The 20,282-nt window shown below is 49.0% G+C and overlaps 1 protein-coding gene across 1 annotated transcript in view; it reads left to right on the forward strand.

The window, feature by feature from the left end:
• Window positions 1–19,816, forward strand: part of LOC142465486 (uncharacterized) — a 35,363-nt gene extending 15,547 nt beyond the window's left edge. Inside the window, exons 4-6 of the mRNA XM_075569447.1 lie at window positions 8,805–8,930; window positions 18,035–18,167; window positions 19,561–19,816. Of these exons, the coding sequence (XP_075425562.1) occupies window positions 8,805–8,930; window positions 18,035–18,167; window positions 19,561–19,581 (280 nt within the window). The 3' untranslated portion in view covers window positions 19,582–19,816. The remainder of the gene's footprint in view (window positions 1–8,804; window positions 8,931–18,034; window positions 18,168–19,560) is intronic.
• The last annotated feature ends 466 nt before the right edge of the window (window positions 19,817–20,282 follow it).

Genomic DNA, 20,282 nt, shown 5'->3' on the forward strand with positions numbered 1-20,282 from the left:
GGGTGTCTTTTGTTTATTTGTTATAATTCTGCTCCTTCCCCTTATTGCACCGTTGTCAATTCTTTTTGTATTAGAGGCTGATGCGAGGGTTTCTACCCCTTTCCCATTGTTGTACAATTATCTTCACATTTAGGGTCCAAGTTTCACATCCATACGTGAGCACGGGCAGAATACATTGGACAAAAACTTACCTCTTAAAGTACAGGGGAAGGTTCCCTTGTAAGATTGTCTTGTTTCTTCCAAATGCCTCCATCCCATCTTCATTCTCTTATTGATTTCATTCGAATGGTTCCCATCCATTATTTGATGGCCAAGGTAGACATAGTCCTAGTTCTATTCCATTTATTTCACTATTTGCTGAGTTGGCACATTTTTTGAACTATATATATATGTACAGGCCCTGTAAGCTCAAAACCCAAGCCACTGCACCATATATATTTGTGTCAAAAAGGAGCACTACTGAGATTCTGACTTCATGTAATGCAGGGGTGGGGAACCTTTTTTCTGCCAAGCGCCATTTGCATATTTATAACATCGTTCGCGGGCCATACAGACACAGGCAGGCACACGGCAGGCACACAGCAGGCATGTAGGCACACAGAACCCCGCCCCCCTACCTCTGATAGTTGCTGCTGCTGCTGCTGGGGGGATCGTGTAGGGCGGATGCTGGGGTAAGTGCGGGGGGAACTGCTGAAGAAGCATGGGGAAAGTGCGGGGAATGCTGCGGGGGAAGTACAGTGGCTGCTGGGGGATTGCTGGGGCTTGTACGGTGGCTGCAGGGGATCGTGTAGGGCTGCCGGCGCCTCACACCACCGCCTCCCTCCTCCCGATCGGGCGCGTAGCGGCCATTTTTTTAAAATTAGCTCGACCCCGGTTATAGCGGTTGCCTTAGCAGGGCCGGACCAAATGATTTCGAGGGCCTTATACGGCCCTCGGGCCTGACGTTCCCCACCCCTGATGTAATGTAACAAAAGCCTCAGTGCTACATCCAATATGGCAAATTATTTAGTGGGACCATTTTAAGCTTTGCAAACTACAATAGTGTATCCCCTCTTTTGCAAGTCGTCATACTACTGTAATATATATTATATATGTATGCATACTGTATACATGTTCCTGGTTAATCATGATGGACATTGCACTCTCGTCTCAAACAGTGGTCTCACGCTCTTGAAGAATTTTGGCTGCTCCGGTATTTTTGTTTATGTTGCGGATTTTCAGAGTCACCAAGATTAAGTGGTAGCTTGAGGGTTGTGTGATGTGATCATGTCATCAGTTATGTCATTGGTGATGTAATTTATGATGTCATATGTGATGACATCAGCGATGTCATTTGTGAATTGTATCCAAGCATAGACTAAAACCTGCTCCATAGCAAACAGACAAACAACTTTCTAAAATATATAGTAGCTATATAGGCATCCAAATGATGAAAATGAACAATTTAATATGACGCAAGACTTGCGGTGAAACAGAAACAAATGAGGATACATTAAATGGTTCAATATCATTCATAATCCAGCCATTTTTTACAGTCATGTTTTAATTTCCATGTTAAGTGTGCAAGTATGTTCTACTTTTCTATAGAAAAACAGCAACAAAATTGTATAAAAATATTCGATATTTCAGTTTGTAATTCAATAATTTCCCTGGGGTTATCGGCATCGTCACGAATCAAATTCTGTACAGAAATAACAGCCAGACTAGCACTTGTTAACATAGGGTTAACATCATGTTATTCGGGATTATGCCCCATTATTTTCTAATAACGCAATGTTCTTAAGGTCTTGGCGAGATGCAGAGCCAGGCGCTGGAATAGGCCTTTTGCTATCACTGGTGCCCTAATTCAATTTGTGGGTGATGCCAAGTTTAGGTCTGACTTCAGTAACGTGATGACAGTATGTTTTGGTGTTAGCAGAGATTCTTGTGTCGGGGACTCGTACACCAGCGTATGTTTGCATATAGCATCCTATTTACCTATCGCCTGTTTGTACTTCTAAGCTTTTGGCTTTTAACGTGACGTCAACAGTTAACATTACATGACTTGTTGTAAGTTCAGCTTTACCCTTAGGCTACGCTTATGACGACGGCGATGGTGTCGTCAGGCTAAGGTCGCTGGAAAAATCAAATTGAGATGACTTCCAGCGATCGCGCCAAGCCGTCGCGGAGGCAATGCATTTGTTTTGGCGCGACGCCGCTGTCGCCGGCACTATAAGCGCAGCCTAAGATGTAACATTAACTGCGGTGAATGTTAAATTATATCCAAGATGCAAACGTGGTGGAGATGAGGTTGTTTGTATACCAAACCAATATAAAAAAAGTGATATAGAGAATGAACTCTTAAAGGAAAACCGTGAAATATTCTATTATATTATTATTATGATTATTATGATTATTATGAAGTGTGCTTTGTGTGTCTGTGTGTGTGTCATATATATATATATTTATGTAATCAAAAAATAAATAGATGATACCGTTCTGTGGCTAACGAAATGCTTTTATTTGTGCGAGCTTTCGTTATATATATATATATATATATATATATATATATATATATATATATATATATATATATATATATATATATATATATATATACAGGCAGACCCCGCATTAACGTACGCAATGGGACCGGAGCATGTATGTAAAGTGAAAATGTACTTAAAGTGAAGCACTACCTTTTCCCACTTATCGATGCATGTACTGTACTGCAATCGTTATGTACGTGCATAACTGATGTAAATAACGCATGTGTAACAGGCTCTATAGTCTCCCCGCTTGCGCACAGCTTCGGTACAGGCAGGGAGCCAATATTGCTGTTCAGGACGTGCTGACAGGCGCATGCGCGAGCTGCCGTTTGCCTATTGAGCGAGATGTACTTACTCGCGAGTGTACTTAAAGTGAGTGTCCTTAAAACGGGGTATGCCTGTATATACATACAGTGGCTCAGTGAGTAAAGACACTGACTGGCACTGAGTTTGGAGCAGGGGAACCTGGTACAATTCCCGGTGTCGGCTCCTTGTGACCTTGGGTAAGTCACTTTACCTCCCTGTGCCTCAGGCACCAAAAACATACAGGGACCTGTGTCTGCAAAATGTCTCTGTAAAGCGCTACATAAAACTAGCAGCGCTATACAAGAACTTGCTATTATTATTATATATATATATTCACATACATACAACAATATCCGAACAATATATATAAACATACGCGCGCACGCCTGTGGGCATCAATTATCAGCCACATCTTCCACCTATTTGGGGTCTCCAGTCAACTCATGTGAGGTCGGCAAATGGCAAAATTGTATGTCAACACAATTACCTTTGAAAAGATGCCCTTAGAACAGGGTGTCGAATTCCTGTGTCTGCCTCTTTGCCTTGGGCGGGTGTAAAGGTGTTGGCTAATATCAGTGCTGAGTGTCTCCCGGTGACACCTTAAACGTGTTTTTATAAACCGTGGAACACAGTTTATTTTTTTTCATCTTTAGCCCCCTGTTGTGCAACGTGTACCCCCGACATCAAACAAGCTCGTTACTTAATGAGGGGGTCCTTTTCCATGTCGTGAGGATTAATGCTTTCTATATTCAGACTGTTAAGGACTGGTACAGACAAAACACACAGCTAACCCCCCCCCCCGCCCTCCCCACACACACACACACAGCTAATCCCCCCCCACTACACAGCTATCCCCCCCCCACACAGCTATCATCCTCCCCACATAGCTATCCCCTGCCCCCCCCCGCACACAGCTATCCCCCCCACACAACTATCCCCCCCACACAACTATCCCCCCCCACACAGCTATCCCCCCCACACACAACTATCCCCCCCCACTACACAGCTATCCCCCCCCACACAGCTATCATCCTCCCCACATAGCTATCCCCTGCCCCCCCCCGCACACAGCTATCCCCCCCACACAGCTGTCCCCCCCCACACAGCTATCCCCCCCACACAGCTGTCCCCCCCACACAGCTATCCCCCCCCCCACACAGCTATCCCCCCCACACAGCTGTCCCCCCCACACAGCTATCCCCCCCACACAGCTATCATCCTCCCCACACAGCTATCCCCCGCACACAGCTATCCCCCCGCACACAGCTATCCCCCCGCACACAGCTATCCACCCCGCACACAGCTATCCCCCCGCACACAGCTATCCCCCCGCACCTAGCTATCCCCCCGCACCCAGCTATCCCCCCCGCACCCAGCTATCCCCCCCGCACCCAGCTATCCCCCCCGCACCCAGCTATCCCCCCGCACACAGCTATCTCCCCCCACACAGCTACCCACCCGCACACAGCTACCCCCCCGCACACAGCTATCCACCCCGCACACAGCTATCCCCCGCACACAGCTATCCCCCCCGCACACAGCTACCCCCCGCACACAGCTACCCCCCGCACACAGCTATCCACCCCGCACACAGCTACCCCCCCGCACACAGCTATCCATCCCGCACCCAGCTATCCCCCCGCACCCAGCTATCCCCCCCGCACACAGCTATCCCTCCCGCACACAGCTATCCCCCGCACACAGCTATCCCCCCCGCACACAGCTATCCCCCCCACATATAGCTATCCCCCCACATATAGCTATCCCCCCCACATATAGCTATCCTCCCCCACAGACAGCTACCCCCCCACACAGCTAGCCCTCCCCAAACACAGCTATCCCCCCCACGCAGCTCACCTCCCACACACACTGCTCTCTTCCCCCACACGCAGCTATCCTCTCCCCCCCCCCACACAGCTACCCCCCCCCCCCACAGGTATCCCCTTCCACCCCCCCCCCCCACAGCTATCCCCCCAGCTATCCCCCCCTCCAACACAGCTATCCCCCCGCCACGTGCAGCTATCCTCCCCCTGAATGGGGCTACAATATTGTGCACGGAGGGCCAACCTGAGTTTTGGACAAGAGCCCAAGGTGAGGGTAGAGGGGAGGAGCTGTGTGCTTGCTCAGTAATGGGAAGTAAACCATTATCACAATGATGACGTGTGTGTGTGTGGACGGGAACTTGTTTCGATTGATGGGGCCATGGTTTTTACCCAAGCCTGACTCAGCCTGTGTATTCAGAATAGTCGCTCATAACAAAGGCCTGAATACATATACTTGGGGAACACACAAGGCAACGGGCCTTGAAATGCACGAAATCTTAGCACTGTTTAGTACATTTTCCAGAAGATGTTAACTTAGGTGCTATGGCAAAAATCGTAAGATGCCTGATTGTTTTTCAGAGCCTTAAATGGGGTAAAGGGCATAGGATACTCTTGTAGAGAAGATTAAATATGTTCTGGACATTTCCCAGGTGCTGGTTTAAAGTCCGAAACGTCACGTTTTGGCTAATCTGAGATTGTTTGTCTTTTCACAATCCGGTTTGTGATCGGTAGGAAAAAGGCGTAAAGAAAACGGGGTTAATAATGAAGCAGTACTCGTGTCCCCGCAGAGAGCCAGAATACGAGCAGAACGCATGTTTCTGGATCTATTTGGCAGCTCCGGGCAGCTTTCCCAGTGACGGCCATGTCTTTGTGTTTTTATTACGCATATTAAATGGCTTGGAGATGAAATGTAACTGGTGCAGTTTAAATGCCACATCATTCTGAAATGTAACTGGCTTTAGGCTACAATGAAAACCTCTTCCGTATATATTTTATGGATTGACCATATCATTAAAAGAGTATTCCTTTGTTCATTGTGACGATAACTTCAAGTGTGTTCTATTGTTTCTTTTATAGAAAATATGAAGCATTTAAGAGTAAACTACACAGGAGTTTCTTTCATTTTTGTAATCTTTTAATTTGCAAATCGTCAAAAGAATCGTCTCATTTCTAGTGTTCGCATCTAACAGCATGTAACACGTTTGCCGTGTAACCTCGTAGTGTAGGGATGTAATCTGAGGTCAGGTGAACATTTGCTATCTCTGGGCATCTGGATTGAGTTCACTCCAGTGTGCACCTGCATTTAAAGGATCAGCTCGGGACCTTGCCTTTTAATGTACTCGGCGTGACAAGGAAACCTTCGTCTTTTTAAATCTCTGCACCACTTAAACCCGGGAGATTATATCCCGGCGTCTACCGGCTGCAAAGGAGGGGCAGAAATAACACACATGTTCCATGGGGCTGTTTTCTTTGATCGCCTCGGTTCTCTCTGGTACCATTATTGCACCATTTGTGCCGGGAGGGAGATGTTATGAAATAGCCTCCTTTAAATCGTCCTCTATATTGAAAGGAATGGGGAAAAAGGGAAGGCCCCATTTTCAGAGAGCGGAATTCCAACAGCCATCTATTGCCAAACTCTAGGTCAGGAGCGGCCAACTCCAGTCCTCAAGGGCCACCAACACGTCAGGTTTTAGAGATATCCCTGCTTCAGCACAGGTGGCTCAATCTGTGGCTCTGTCAATGAGCGGTGGTTCTTGAGGACTGGAGTTGGCCACACCTGGTATAGCAGGTAATTTGGTGAGTGTTGTCTTTTTATTTTACTAATGTACCTTGCAAAGTAAGAATGGTTGTGTAGTTCACTCATTTGCAGGCTTTTTCAGTGCTGAATTTGTCTAAATGGGATTTTTGTGTACAAAGCCCCTGGCTCTCTGCCTATTGTGATTAGCAAACTCAAAGTTCAGTCAATAGGGTCAAAAAGCCCCGTGCATAGCCAGAGGCGTTCTCAGGCCACAGAGAGAGAGGTCATACAGCCCAGACTCTAACCCAAGGAAGGTTTAAATAGCCCCAAGACAAAAATCCAGGAGCCCATCACACACAAGTCACCAAAGCTTATCTCATTATCGTAAACGCCACAGAACAGATCACCTGCAGTTATTTAGGTTCTGGGCGTGGATATACTAATCAACTAGGAAGAAAAGATTTGGGCTCTGCTTTCTTGTTACATCACAAATAAAACAATAACCTATTATCACTTCCTTCTATTATAGACAGAAGGGAAACAACTCATTGGTTATTTGTATTTTGAATGTGTTGATTGTCCAACATACAGTAATAGGCCATATTTATTAAGCACTCTGAAACTAACAGTAACTTTACGGCCATGCTAGCTGACATGTGAAAGTGTAACCGTGATACATTTATTTTTTATTTGTAACCCCTCTTTATTTTACCTCAGATTATATTGCTTATCACTGAGGTGGGAGCCTGAGTCCTGTGGGTTACTGTTTCATTCTTATAGTGTGTGGTACATGTTGTGTGAGACTAGTGACTAGACACAACACAGTGGTAATGAATTATAACAAGCTTTATATACTCATATAGCTATCATTTGTGGTGTTGCATATCTCAAATGAATCAGTACGGTGACTCTTAATCTCAGAATCACTCCATACACATATATACTTCAACAAACGATACCAGCAGTGCGAACGCTGCGCAAACAAATAACTATTATCTCTGTCCGGCCTCCCAATCATGGGGTTCTGGCCTGTAGATCCTGGTGTGCTAGCGCAATCGTTGGAGCTCATAAACTGTGTGTGTGTTGCAGGCCTGGTGCTTCACAAAGATCAAACTGTGATGGCAATATAACTGCAGCTTATATCCTTTGTGGGTTAGCTCACCCACTCCAACCTGGTGTAATTCCTACACAGCTGGGCTCCCTAATCTCTCTCTGTAGTAGCCTCTGTGTGCCTGCTTCACTCTGCACTGTCAGGTCCTGGACTCTGCTGGGCCCTGCTTCATGCACTGGTCCGGTGGGTGGGTCTCTCTCTCTCTCTCTCTCTCTCTCTCTCTCTCTCTCTCTCTCTCTCTCTGAGAGGCATTATGATGACAAATAATAATGGTTACAAGTACATAGTTACATAAGTGAACAGGGTATACATTATATACAAGACAATGTATGCACAGTAAGAGGTAATATAAGTTATAGGCGTATGTAACAGTTTGAAAGAACTTAGACTGGTGGCGGCTCTGAGAGTCTCCGGTAGGTGGTTCCAGTTTGGGGTGTACAGTAAGAGGAAGAGCGGCCGGATACTTTGTTGAGCCTTGGGACCATGAACAGTCTTTTGGAGTCTGATCTCAGGTGATAAGTGTTGTAGGGGTGAGGAGCTTGTTCAGATAGATGGGTAGCTTGCCCAGAAAGTATTTGAAGGCAAGACAGGAAAGATGAACTCACTGACCATACTCACCCACCATTACTTTAAAGCTGCAGACCAAACAATATCCTAAATGCGTTTTTTTTCTTCAAATAAATCAGTTCTGTACTATGAAAAAATACTTGTAGCATTTAAAAAAAAAAAAAACAACAACTCTGAATGACATTTTTAATGTATTATAATGTACCAGCATTTTTTGTTTCTATAGCAACCATTTACAAAGTCACATCCCCTTCCTCTTCTGAAACAGGCTCTGGCACATCCCATTTTGAGCTCTGACCTCTCTCTAGCAGTGCCCCAATTGTATCTAGTGACTGCCTGGTCACATGATCTTCCCCACAGAACTTTGCATCTTGGATCCTCTTCTGCTGCACTGATAGCCATTTAGTGAACCCCCCGAGCCGAATCTTCGCCGATCGATCACAAGAGAACGGCCGATTGGCAACTTAGATAATTACATATCATTGTGTGGATGGTAATGATGCAAATATTAGCTCAGCAGCTTGGGCTGCTGCTTTAAGCTTTGGAGGCATCTCCCACATTTACGGGACAGGTTTGAATGGTTTGGGTTTTTATATTTCCCAACATACTTCCAAACCCCAGACATGCCGGCCCGCTGCTGACAGTATAGATCCAGGTAGCCGTGTTACAGTGTCTCTGTTATTGGTTTTCATGCTCAGCAACCACACAAACATGTCTTCTTCTTCTTCCAGGCTGGTGGATACATCGTCTCACTTCTCCTGTAAGGAGCGTTATTACCGCACAGCCATGTCTCAGGCGTCACAGGACCCTGAAATGAGAAGCCCTGATGTCTTTGACCGTCTCTGGGAGTTTCTGGGGTAAATCTTTCAGTTATCAGAGCGATGTTCTAGGCGTTTCTATGTGGGGAAAACCCTTTATTTCCAGTTGGGTTAATAACACAAATCGGTAATTCATTGCAACCCTCTCTGCCATTAATGGGACTCACAAACACCAATATGAAACACTTGTGTTGTATCTGCTGTGATTTCAGAGCTGCTCTACAAGGGGAGAGCTGTTCATTTGTTGACCATTTGAAAGCTCTTTACCTTGCTTGAGTTTGCCCTAAAAGTAACCCGAAGAGATGCATGTTAAGAATATGTACACTAGCATCGAGTTTTACGTTTGAAACTAGCAAATGAAAGCTTTGGAAGAAAGAGAAGGTGGGAAGGTCGGTGAGTTGGTTGTGTATGATGTGTATTGGCCAGCACTTCCTATTTATACAGAACGGAGATTACTTTCCCCTTTCGCCAATGCATGTCAGTGTAATATGAGAGATCCCTCGGAGTCTTCACTCAAGCTGTTGATGAGTGTGGTGTAATGTCAGGGGAGTCCGGCAGGACTGTCAGCAAACCTTGTAAGGGTGCACTCACATGTTTGTATGTATTGAAACTTACATACAGGCACACTAATGAACACACACATACACATACAGGCACACTAATGAACACACAGATACACATACAGGCACACTAATGAACACACAGATACACATACAGGCACACTAATGAACACACAGATACACATACAGGCACACTAATGAACACACAGATACACATACAGGCACACTAATGAACACACAGATACACACACAGGCACACTAATGAACACACAGATACACATACAGGCACACTAATGAACACACAGATACACATACAGGCACACAGATACACATACAGGCACACTAATGAACACACAGATACACATACAGGCACACTAATGAACACACAGATACACATACAGGCACACAGATACACATACAGGCACACTAATGAACACACAGATACACATACAGGCACACTAATGAACACACAGATACACATACAGGCACACTAATGGATACACATACAGGCACACTAATGAACACACAGATACACATACAGGCACACTAATGAACACACAGATACACATACAGGCACACTAATGAACACATAGTATACACATACATGCACACTAATGAACACACAGTATACACATACAGGCACACTAATGAACACACACATGCACATACAGGCACACTAATGAACACACACATACACATACAGGCACACTAATGAACACACAGATACACATACAGGCACACTAATGAACACACAGATACACATACAGGCACACTAATGAACACACAGATACACATACAGGCACACTAATGAACACACACATACAGGCACACTAATGAACACACACATACACATACAGGCACACTAATGAACACACAGATACACATACAGGCACACTAATGAACACACAGATACACATACAGGCACACTAATGAACACACAGATACACATACAGGCACACAGATACACATACAGGCACACTAATGAACACACAGATACACATACAGGCACACTAATGAACACACAGATACACATACAGGCACACTAATGAACACACAGATACACATACAGGCACACTAATGAACACACAGATACACATACAGGCAAACTAATGAACACATAGTATACACATACATGCACACTAATGAACACACAGTATACACATACAGGCACACTAATGAACACACAGATACACATACAGGCACACTAGTGAACACACAGATACACATACAGGCACACTAATGAACATACAGTATACACATACAGGCAAACTAATGAACACATAGTATACACATACAGGCACACTAATGAACACATAGTATACACATACATGCACACTAATGAACACACAGTATACACATACAGGCACACTAATGAACACACAGATACACATACAGGCACACTAGTGAACACACAGATACACATACAGGCACACTAATGAACACACAGATACACATACAGGCACACTAATGAACACACATACACATACAGGCACACTAATGAACACACAGATACACATACAGGCACACTAATGAACACACAGATACACATACAGGCACACTAATGAACACACAGATACACATACAGGCACACTAATGAACACACAGATACACATACAGGCACACTAATGAACACACAGATATACATACAGGCACACTAATGAACACACAGATACACATACAGGCACACTAATGAACACACAGATACACATACAGGCACACTAATGAACACACAGATACACAAACAGGCACACTAATGAACACACAGATACACATACAGGCAAACTAATGAACACATAGTATACACATACATGCACACTAATGAACACACAGTATACACATACAGGCACACTAATGAACACACACATACACATACAGGCACACTAGTGAACACACAGATACACATACAGGCACACAACTGAACACACAGATACACATACAGGCACACTAATGAACACACAGATACACATACAGGCAAACTAATGAACACATAGTATACACATACAGGCACACTAATGAACACACAGATACACATAGAGGCACACTAATGAACACACAGATACACATACAGGCACACTAATGAACACACAGATACACATAGAGGCACACTAATAACACACAGATACACATACAGGCACACTAATGAACACACAGATACACATAGAGGCACACTAATGAACACACAGATACACATACAGGCACACTAATGAACACACAGATACACAAACAGGCACACTAATGAACACACAGATACACATAGAGGCACACTAATGAACACACAGATACACATACAGGCACACTAATGAACACACAGATACACATACAGGCACACTAATGAACACACAGATACACAAACAGGCACACTAATGAACACACAGATACACATAGAGGCACACTAATGAACACACAGATACACACATTAGCACACGGATACAAAAACACAGGCAATTTTATACAGTCTAAACCAGTGTTTCTCAACCAGGGGTGCTGCTGTACCCTGGTGTGCTGCGATGCTCTGCCAGGGGTGCCCTGTACCCTGGTGTGTTGCGATGCTCTGCCAGGGGTGCTGCTGTACCCTGGTGTGCTGCGATGCTCTGCCAGGGGTGCCCTGTACCCTGGTGTGCTGCGATGCTCTGCCAGGGGTGTCCTGTACCCTGGTGTGTTGCGATGCTCTGCCAGGGGTGCTGCTGTACCCTGGTGTGCTGCGATGCTCTGCCAGGGGTGCTGCTGTACCCTGGGGTGCTGCGATGCTCTGCCAGGGGTGCTGCTGTACCCTGGTGTGCTGCGATGCTCTGCCAGGGGTGCTGCTGTACCCTGGTGTGCTGCGATGCTCTGCCAGGGGTGCTGCTGTACCCTGGTGTGCTGCGATGCTCTACCAGGGGTCCTGCTGTACCCTGGGGTGCTGCGATGCTCTGCCAGGGGTGCTGCTGTACCCTGGGGTGCTGCGATGCTCTGCCAGGGGTGCTGCTGTACCCTGGGGTGCTGCGATGCTCTGCCAGGGGTGCTGCTGTACCCTGGTGTGCTGCGATGCTCTGCCATGGGTGCCCTGTACCCTGGTGTGCTGCGATGCTCTGCCAGGGGTGCTGCTGTACCCTGGTGTGCTGCGATGCTCTGTCAGGGGCGCTGCTGTACCCTGGTGTGCTGAGATGCTCTGCCAGGGGTGCTGCTGTACCCTGGTGTGCTGCGATGCTCTGCCAGGGGTGCTGCTGTACCCTGGTGTGCTGCGATGCTCTGCCAGGGGTGCTGCTGTACCCTGGTGTGCTGCAATGCTCTGCCAGGGGTGCTGCTGTACCCTGGTGTGCTACGATGCTCTGCCAGGGGTGCCCTGTACCCTGGTGTGCTGCGATGCTCTGCCAGGGGTGCTGCTGTACCCTGGGGTGCTGCGATGCTCTGCCAGGGGTGCTGCTGGACCCTGGGGTGCTGCGATGCTCTGCCAGGGGTGCTGCTGTACCCTGGTGTGTTGCGATGCTCTGCCAGGGGTGCTGCGATGCTCTGCCAGGGGTGCTGCTGTACCCTGGTGTGCTGCGATGCTCTGCCAGGGTGCCCTGTACCCTCATGTGTTGCGATGCTCTGCTAGGGGTGCCCTGTACCCTGGTGTGCTGCGATGCTCTGCCAGGGGTGCTGCTGTACCCTGGGGTGCTGCGATGCTCTGCCAGGGGTGCTGCTGGACCCTGGGGTGCTGCGATGCTCTGCCAGGGGTGCTGCTGTACCCTGGTGTGTTGCGATGCTCTGCCAGGGGTGCTGCGATGCTCTGCCAGGGGTGCTGCTGTACCCTGGTGTGCTGCGATGCTCTGCCAGGGTGCCCTGTACCCTCATGTGTTGCGATGCTCTGCCAGGGGTGCTGCTGTACCCTGGGGAGCTGCGATGCTCTGCCAGGGGTGCTGCTGTACCCTGGTGTGCTGCGATGCTCTGCCAGGGGTGCTGCTGTACCCTGGTGTGCTGCGATGCTCTGCCAGGGGTGCCCTGTACCCTGGTGTGTTGCAATGCTCTGCCAGGGGTGCTGCTGTACCCTGGTGTGCTGCGATGGTCTGCCAGGGGTGATGCTGTACCCTGGTGTGTTGCGATGCTCTGCCAGGGGTGCTGCTGTACCCTGGTGTGCTGCGATGCTCTGCCAGGGGTGCTGCTGTACCCTGGTGTGCTGCGATGCTCTGCCAGGGGTGCTGCTGTACCCTGGTGTGCTGCGATGCTCTGCCAGGGGTGCTGCTGTACCCTGGTGTGCTGCGAGGCTCTGCCAGGGGTGCTGATGTACCCTGGTGTGCTGCGAGGCTCTGCCAGGGGTGTCCTGTACCCTGGTGTGTTGCGATGCTCTGCCAGGGGTGCTGCTGTTCCCTGGTGTGCTGCGATGCTCTGCCAGGGGTGCCCTGTACCCTGGTGTGCTGCGATGCTCTGCCAGGGGTGCTGCTGTACCCTGGGGTGCTGCGATGCTCTGCCAGGGGTGCTGCTGGACCCTGGGGTGCTGCGATGCTCTGCCAGGGGTGCTGCTGTACCCTGGTGTGCTGCGATGCTCTGCCAGGGGTGCTGCTGTACCCTGGTGTGCTGCGATGCTCTGCCAGGGGTGCTGCTGTACCCTGGTGTGCTGCGATGCTCTGCCAGGGGTGCTGCTGTACCCTGGTGTGCTGCGAGGCTCTGCCAGGGGTGCTGCTGTACCCTGGTGTGCTGCGAGGCTCTGCCAGGGGTGTCCTGTACCCTGGTGTGCTGCGATGCTCTGCCAGGGGTGCCCTGTACCCTGGTGTGCTGCGATGCTCTGCCAGGGGTGCCCTGTACCCTGGTGTGCTGCGATGCTCTGCCAGGGGTGTCCTGTACCCTGGTGTGTTGCGATGCTCTGCCAGGGGTGCTGCTGTACCCTGGTGTGCTGCGATGCTCTGCCAGGGGTGCTGCTGTACCCTGGGGTGCTGCGATGCTCTGCCAGGGGTGCTGCTGTACCCTGGTGTGCTGCGATGCTCTGCCAGGGGTGCTGCTGTACCCTGGGGTGCTGCGATGCTCTGCCAGGGGTGCTGCTGGACCCTGGGGTGCTGCGATGCTCTGCCAGGGGTGCTGCTGTACCCTGGTGTGCTGCGATGCTCTGCCAGGGGTGCTGCTGTACCCTGGTGTGCTGCGATGCTCTGCCAGGGTGCCCTGTACCCTGGGGTGCTGCGATGCTCTGCCAGGGGTGCTGCTGTACCCTGGTGTGCTGCGATGCTCTGCCAGGGGTGCTGCTGTACCCTGGTGTGCTGCGATGCTCTGCCAGGGGTGCTGCTGGACCCTGGGGTGCTGCGATGCTCTGCCAGGGGTGCCCTGTACCCTGGTGTGCTGCGATGCTCTGCCAGGGGTGCTGCTGTACCCTGGGGTGCTGTGATGCTCTGCCAGGGGTGCTGCTGTACCCTGGGGTGCTGTGATGCTCTGCCAGGGGGCTGCTGTACCCTGTGTGCTGCGATGCTCTGCCAGGGGTGCTGCTGTACCCTGGTGTGCTGCGATGCTCTGCCAGGGGTGCTGCTGTACCCTGGTGTGCTGCGATGCTCTGCCAGGGGTGCTGCTGTACCCTGTGTGCTGCGATGCTCTGCCAGGGGTGCTGCTGTACCCTGGTGTGTTGCGATGCTCTGCCAGGGGTGCTGCTGTACCCTGGTGTGCTGCGATGCTCTGCCAGGGGTGCTGCGATGCTCTGCCAGGGGTGCTGCTGTACCCTGGTGTGCTGCGATGCTCTGCCAGGGGTGCCCTGTACCCTGGTGTGCTGCGATGCTCTGCCAAGGGTGCTGCTGTACCCTGGTGTGCTACGATGCTCTGCCAGGGGTGCCCTGTACCCTGGTGTGTTGCGATGCTCTGCCAGGGGTGCTGCTGTACCCTGGTGTGCTGCGATGCTCTGCCAGGGGTGCTGCTGTACCCTGGTGTGCTGCGATGCTCTGCCAGGGGTGCTGCTGTACCCTGGTGTGTTGCGATGCTCTGCCAGGGTGCCCTGTACCCTGGTGTGTTGCGATGCTCTGCCAGGGGTGCTGCTGTACCCTGGTGTGCTGCGATGCTCTGCCAGGGGTGCTGCTGGACCCTGGGGTGCTGCGATGCTCTGCCAGGGGTGCCCTGTACCCTGGTGTGCTGCGATGCTCTGCCAGGGGTGCTGCTGTACCCTGGGGTGCTGTGATGCTCTGCCAGGGGTGCTGCTGTACCCTGTGTGCTGCGATGCTCTGCCAGGGGTGCTGCTGTACCCTGGTGTGCTGCGATGCTCTGCCAGGGGTGCTGCTGGACCCTGGGGTGCTGCGATGCTCTGCCAGGGGTGCCCTGTACCCTGGTGTGCTGCGATGCTCTGCCAGGGGTGCTGCTGTACCCTGGGGTGCTGCGATGCTCTGCCAGGGGTGCTGCTGTACCCTGTGTGCTGCGATGCTCTGCCAGGGGTGCTGCTGTACCCTGTGTGCTGCGATGCTCTGCCAGGGGTGCTGCTGTACCCTGGTGTGCTGCGATGCTCTGCCAGGGGTGCTGCTGTACCCTGTGTGCTGCGATGCTCTGCCAGGGGTGCTGCTGTACCCTGGTGTGCTGCGATGCTCTGCCAGGGGTGCTGCTGTACCCTGGTGTGTTGCGATGCTCTGCCAGGGGTGCTGCTGTACCCTGGTGTGCTGCGATGCTCTGCCAGGGGTGCTGCTGTACCCTGGTGTGCTGCGATGCTCTGCCAGGGGTGCCCTGTACCCTGGTGTGTTGCGATGCTCTGCCAGGGGTGCTGCTGTACCCTGGTGTGCTGCGATGCTCTGCCAGGGGTGCTGCGATGCTCTGCCAGGGGTGCTGCTGTACCCTGGTGTGCTGCGATGCTCTGCCAGGGGTGCCCTGTACCCTGGTGTGCTGCGATGCTCTGCCAAGGGTGCTGCTGTACCCTGGTGTGCTGCGATGCTCTGCCAGGGGTGCTGCTGTACCCTGGTGTGCTGCGATGCTCTGCCAGGGGTGCTGCTGTACCCTGGGGAAACATTCTGCTGGCTTTGTGTGCAGACGTGATATGGTAAATACAATGAGTTGGCAGGTGGGTGAGTGTGAGTGAGAGTGGCCTGTGTAGGTGTGATGGGAAGGGACAGGTGCGAGTGAGAGTGGCCTGTGTAGGTGTGATGGAAAGGGTCAGGTGTGAGTGAGAGTGGCCTGTGTAGGTGTGATGGGAATGGTCAGATGTGTGAGTGAGAGTGGCCTTTGTAGGTGGGATGGGAAGGGTCAGGTGTGAGTGAGAGTGGCCTATGTAGTTGTGATGAGAAGGGTCAGGTGTGAGTGAGAGTGGCCTGTGTAGGTGTGATGGGAAGGGACAGGTGTGAGTGAGAGTGGCCTGTGTAAGTGTGATGGGAAGGGACAGGTGTGAGTGAGAGTGGCCTGTGTAGGTGTGGTGGGAAGGGTCAGGTGTGAGTGAGAGTGGCCTGTGTAGGTGTGATGGGAAGGGTCAGGTGTGAGTGAGAGTGGCCTGTGTAGGTGTGATGAGAAGGGTCAGGTGTGAGTGAGAGTGGCCTGTGTAGGTGTGATTGGAAGGGACATGTGTGAGTGAGAGTGGCCTGTATAGGTGTGATGAGAAGGGTCAGGTGTGAGTGAGAGTGGCCTGTCTAGGTGTGATGGGAAGGGACAGGTGAGAGTGGCCTGTGTAGGTGTGATGGGAAGGGTCAGGTGTGAGTGAGAGTGGCCTGTGTAGGTGTGGTGGGAATGGTCAGTTGTGAGTGAGAGTGGCCTGTGTAGGTGTGATGAGAAGGGTCAGGTGTGAGTGAGAGTGGCCTGTGTAGGTGTGATGAGAAGGGTCAGGTGTGAGTGAGAGTGGCCTGTGTAGGTGTGATGAGAAGGGTCAGGTGTGAGTGTGGCGTACAAGAGAAATTGGGGTGAATATAGAATGTGTTGAGGGAAAGGTTGAGTACAAAAGGGGTAAATGTGGAGTGTGTAAGAAAGGGAGTGAGTGTGATTTTTTGTGTGTGTGAGATGGAGTGTGGTGCATGCGAGCAAGAAGGGGTACATGAGGTCTGATGTGCAGGGTGCCTCAAGATTTTAAACATCCTCCTGGTGTTCTCAAAAAAGGTTGAGAACCACTCGTCTAAATACAGACACATTGATATATGCAATAATTTGCAAAGATCCACACAAACACCTACTCATATCTTGGTATATACTGATTGTACCCCTACTCATATCTTGGTATATACTGATTGTACCCCATCTCATATCTTGGTATATACTGATTGTACCCCTACTCATATCTTGGTATATACTGATTGTACACCTACTCATATCTTGGTAAATACTGATTGTACACCTACTCATATCTTGGTATATACTGATTGTACCCCTACTCATATCAAGGTATATACTGATTGTACCCCTACTCATATCTTGGTATATACTGATTGCACCCCTACTCATATCTTGGTATATACTGATTGTACCGCATCTCATATCTTGGTATATACTGATTGTACCCCTACACATATCTTGGTATATACTGATTGTACCCCATCTCATATCTTGGTATATACTGATTGTACACCTACTCATATCTTGGTATATACTGATTGTACCCCTACTCATATCTTGGTATATTCTGATTGTACCCCTACTCATATCTTGGTATATACTGATTGTACACCTTTTTTTGTCTTGTATATTTCTTCTTAGACCAATGCACTCCGTTCAACCCATGGACTTGAATTTTATGAGTGATGCAACAGAGAAAGGTTCAACAAACAAGATTGAGATTAGCATGGACTGTATCAGGATGCAAGACTACGATCTGAGCGATCCCATGTGGGTGAGTGCTGCACAGACCCGAACAATGTATCTGTACGCCCCTTGTAACTGCTTCACATTTCAATCTGAATCAGAGGCCTACTAGACTGAGTCTGCAGGTGATACACAGGCACTAATGTTGCCAGTGGAAGGTTAATAGTCAGGTAGCAGGAGCATGGGCCTAGGATTGACCTATGTGACATTGCTTGGGCTGGGATGACCTCCCACACCATGTACCACTAAGCTTTGAACCTATTTTATGGTTGTTTCTTTGTATCATCACCGCTATGCACATAAATTGCAAATGTACGATCATATCACATATTCTGGAGGTACAAAGAACAGGGTGTGATGTTTCAGTTGAAAAGTCGTGACCAGGGCTCATCCCCCAGTGGAAACAGTTCTTTTATTTACATTTATGGCTTTATAAAATATTAAGGCACACAAACACACCCAGATTTGTGAATCAGGACAGTTCCTCTGCAGTGTTAATAACAAAAGCTTCAAATCCCTTACCTCTGCAAATGTTCATTTAGAATTGACAAAAGACCTTGGCGGTTCAGCCTTCTCCAATAACTGTTATGTTTGTACAGCCCTTTGTGATAACATCCCTGTTTTTCTAACCAGTGTGGCTCGCCAATCCAATCTCCGCTCTGTACCAACAATAAAACAGATAAGACCCATCAATAAAACATAATGCATTAAGAGGAATGCTTGGCTGTCTTCGGTAAACCCATTCAGCTGGTTTATCCAGTCCTACTTCTAAGAAATGTGTGAAGTACAATTTATGAATAATACTAATCAAAGAGCAAGTAAAATCCCTCTTATAACAGTAGATACTGATTCCCAAACTTCTAAGATATTTGTGGGAGGTGAAAGAGTAGTAGAGGCACAACGGCCGAGAATCAAAAGGTGTTTAATAAGCCACGAAAATCCGACGTTTCGGCTGCAACAGTCAGCCTGTATCAAGGTGCGGGCAGGCCCCGAGAGTATACAGGATGTACAAGATTAGGGGATAACGCGGGCACTCTCTTAAAGAACAATAAATAAATAGCAAAACTGCCGGTGCTTCATGTTAGATGGAGTATCCTGCACACCAATAATCCTGTCGAGAGAATATGAGAAATACAGGCACAGCGGTCATCCAAATCAAAAAGTATTTATTGAGCCAAAGTGATCCTCGGTGCCAGTATTATTCCTATTCACTCTGCAGGATTCCCCTCTCTAGTATGAAGCACAAAGGTCATATTATATCTCTTTGACCTTTTTGATGAGCGCCTGTATTACTACTCTACAGCCTTGCATCTTTGTGGGAGGCTCACATTTTTATTTGGTGTTAGTAATTTTATAATTGCCAAAATGTTGATATTTTCAACCCCTAATTGTTTATTTATTTTTAACGCACTTATTTGCAGGGCTTCATTAATCGCCCCTGACTTCTTCTACGGAGCATAACTGGGGCCTCCGTTTTGCACCATTTGTTATGTGTGAATCCCAGCACTCTCCTATAGAGCACACTTCAGATATGCATGGGGTCTTTCCTGCCATAGGATGTCATGGAAAGACATGCTCTTACTATAGTCCGTGTGGACAAATTACCAGTCAGAGCTTTACCCTTTCACAAATAAATACTTGGTGGGTCAGTGCCCAGAATAAACATGTAGAGATAAATAATTGACGAAACTTTTTATTTTGCTGGTGTGTGTTTTATTTTTCTGACTGCAAATATTGAAAAGGGCAAAAAAATGAACATGCCCCATCAATACAGGAAAAGGCCCTGAAGGGGCAGGTTGTGGGGCGTTTGGGGTCATAGTTCTCATGTGCGATGTCCTTCAAATGTAATGCTCCCATTTTCAGCAGAATAATTCAGACACAAACTTTCCCAAAAAACGGACTAAATATGTTTAAGAATCCAGAGTTACAAGAGCTTGAAAATGGGCATTTCCTTGAATCAGATGTTAAACCCACAACATCTTGAGAGCAAACCCGCAGACATGACATGGGTAAAGGTTTGGTTTTGTAGCAGTGCAGGTTTTGTAGTGTGACACTCGGTCTCCTCTGGGTCTCCCCAGTCAGGTCTCCCCGGGTAATGACAGGGAGAGATCAGGAGATGCTTTGGCAATGGCAGCAGCTCTGA

The sequence above is a fragment of the Ascaphus truei genome, chromosome 14 (genome assembly GCF_040206685.1).
Source record: "Ascaphus truei isolate aAscTru1 chromosome 14, aAscTru1.hap1, whole genome shotgun sequence".
Lineage (NCBI taxonomy): Eukaryota > Metazoa > Chordata > Amphibia > Anura > Ascaphidae > Ascaphus > Ascaphus truei.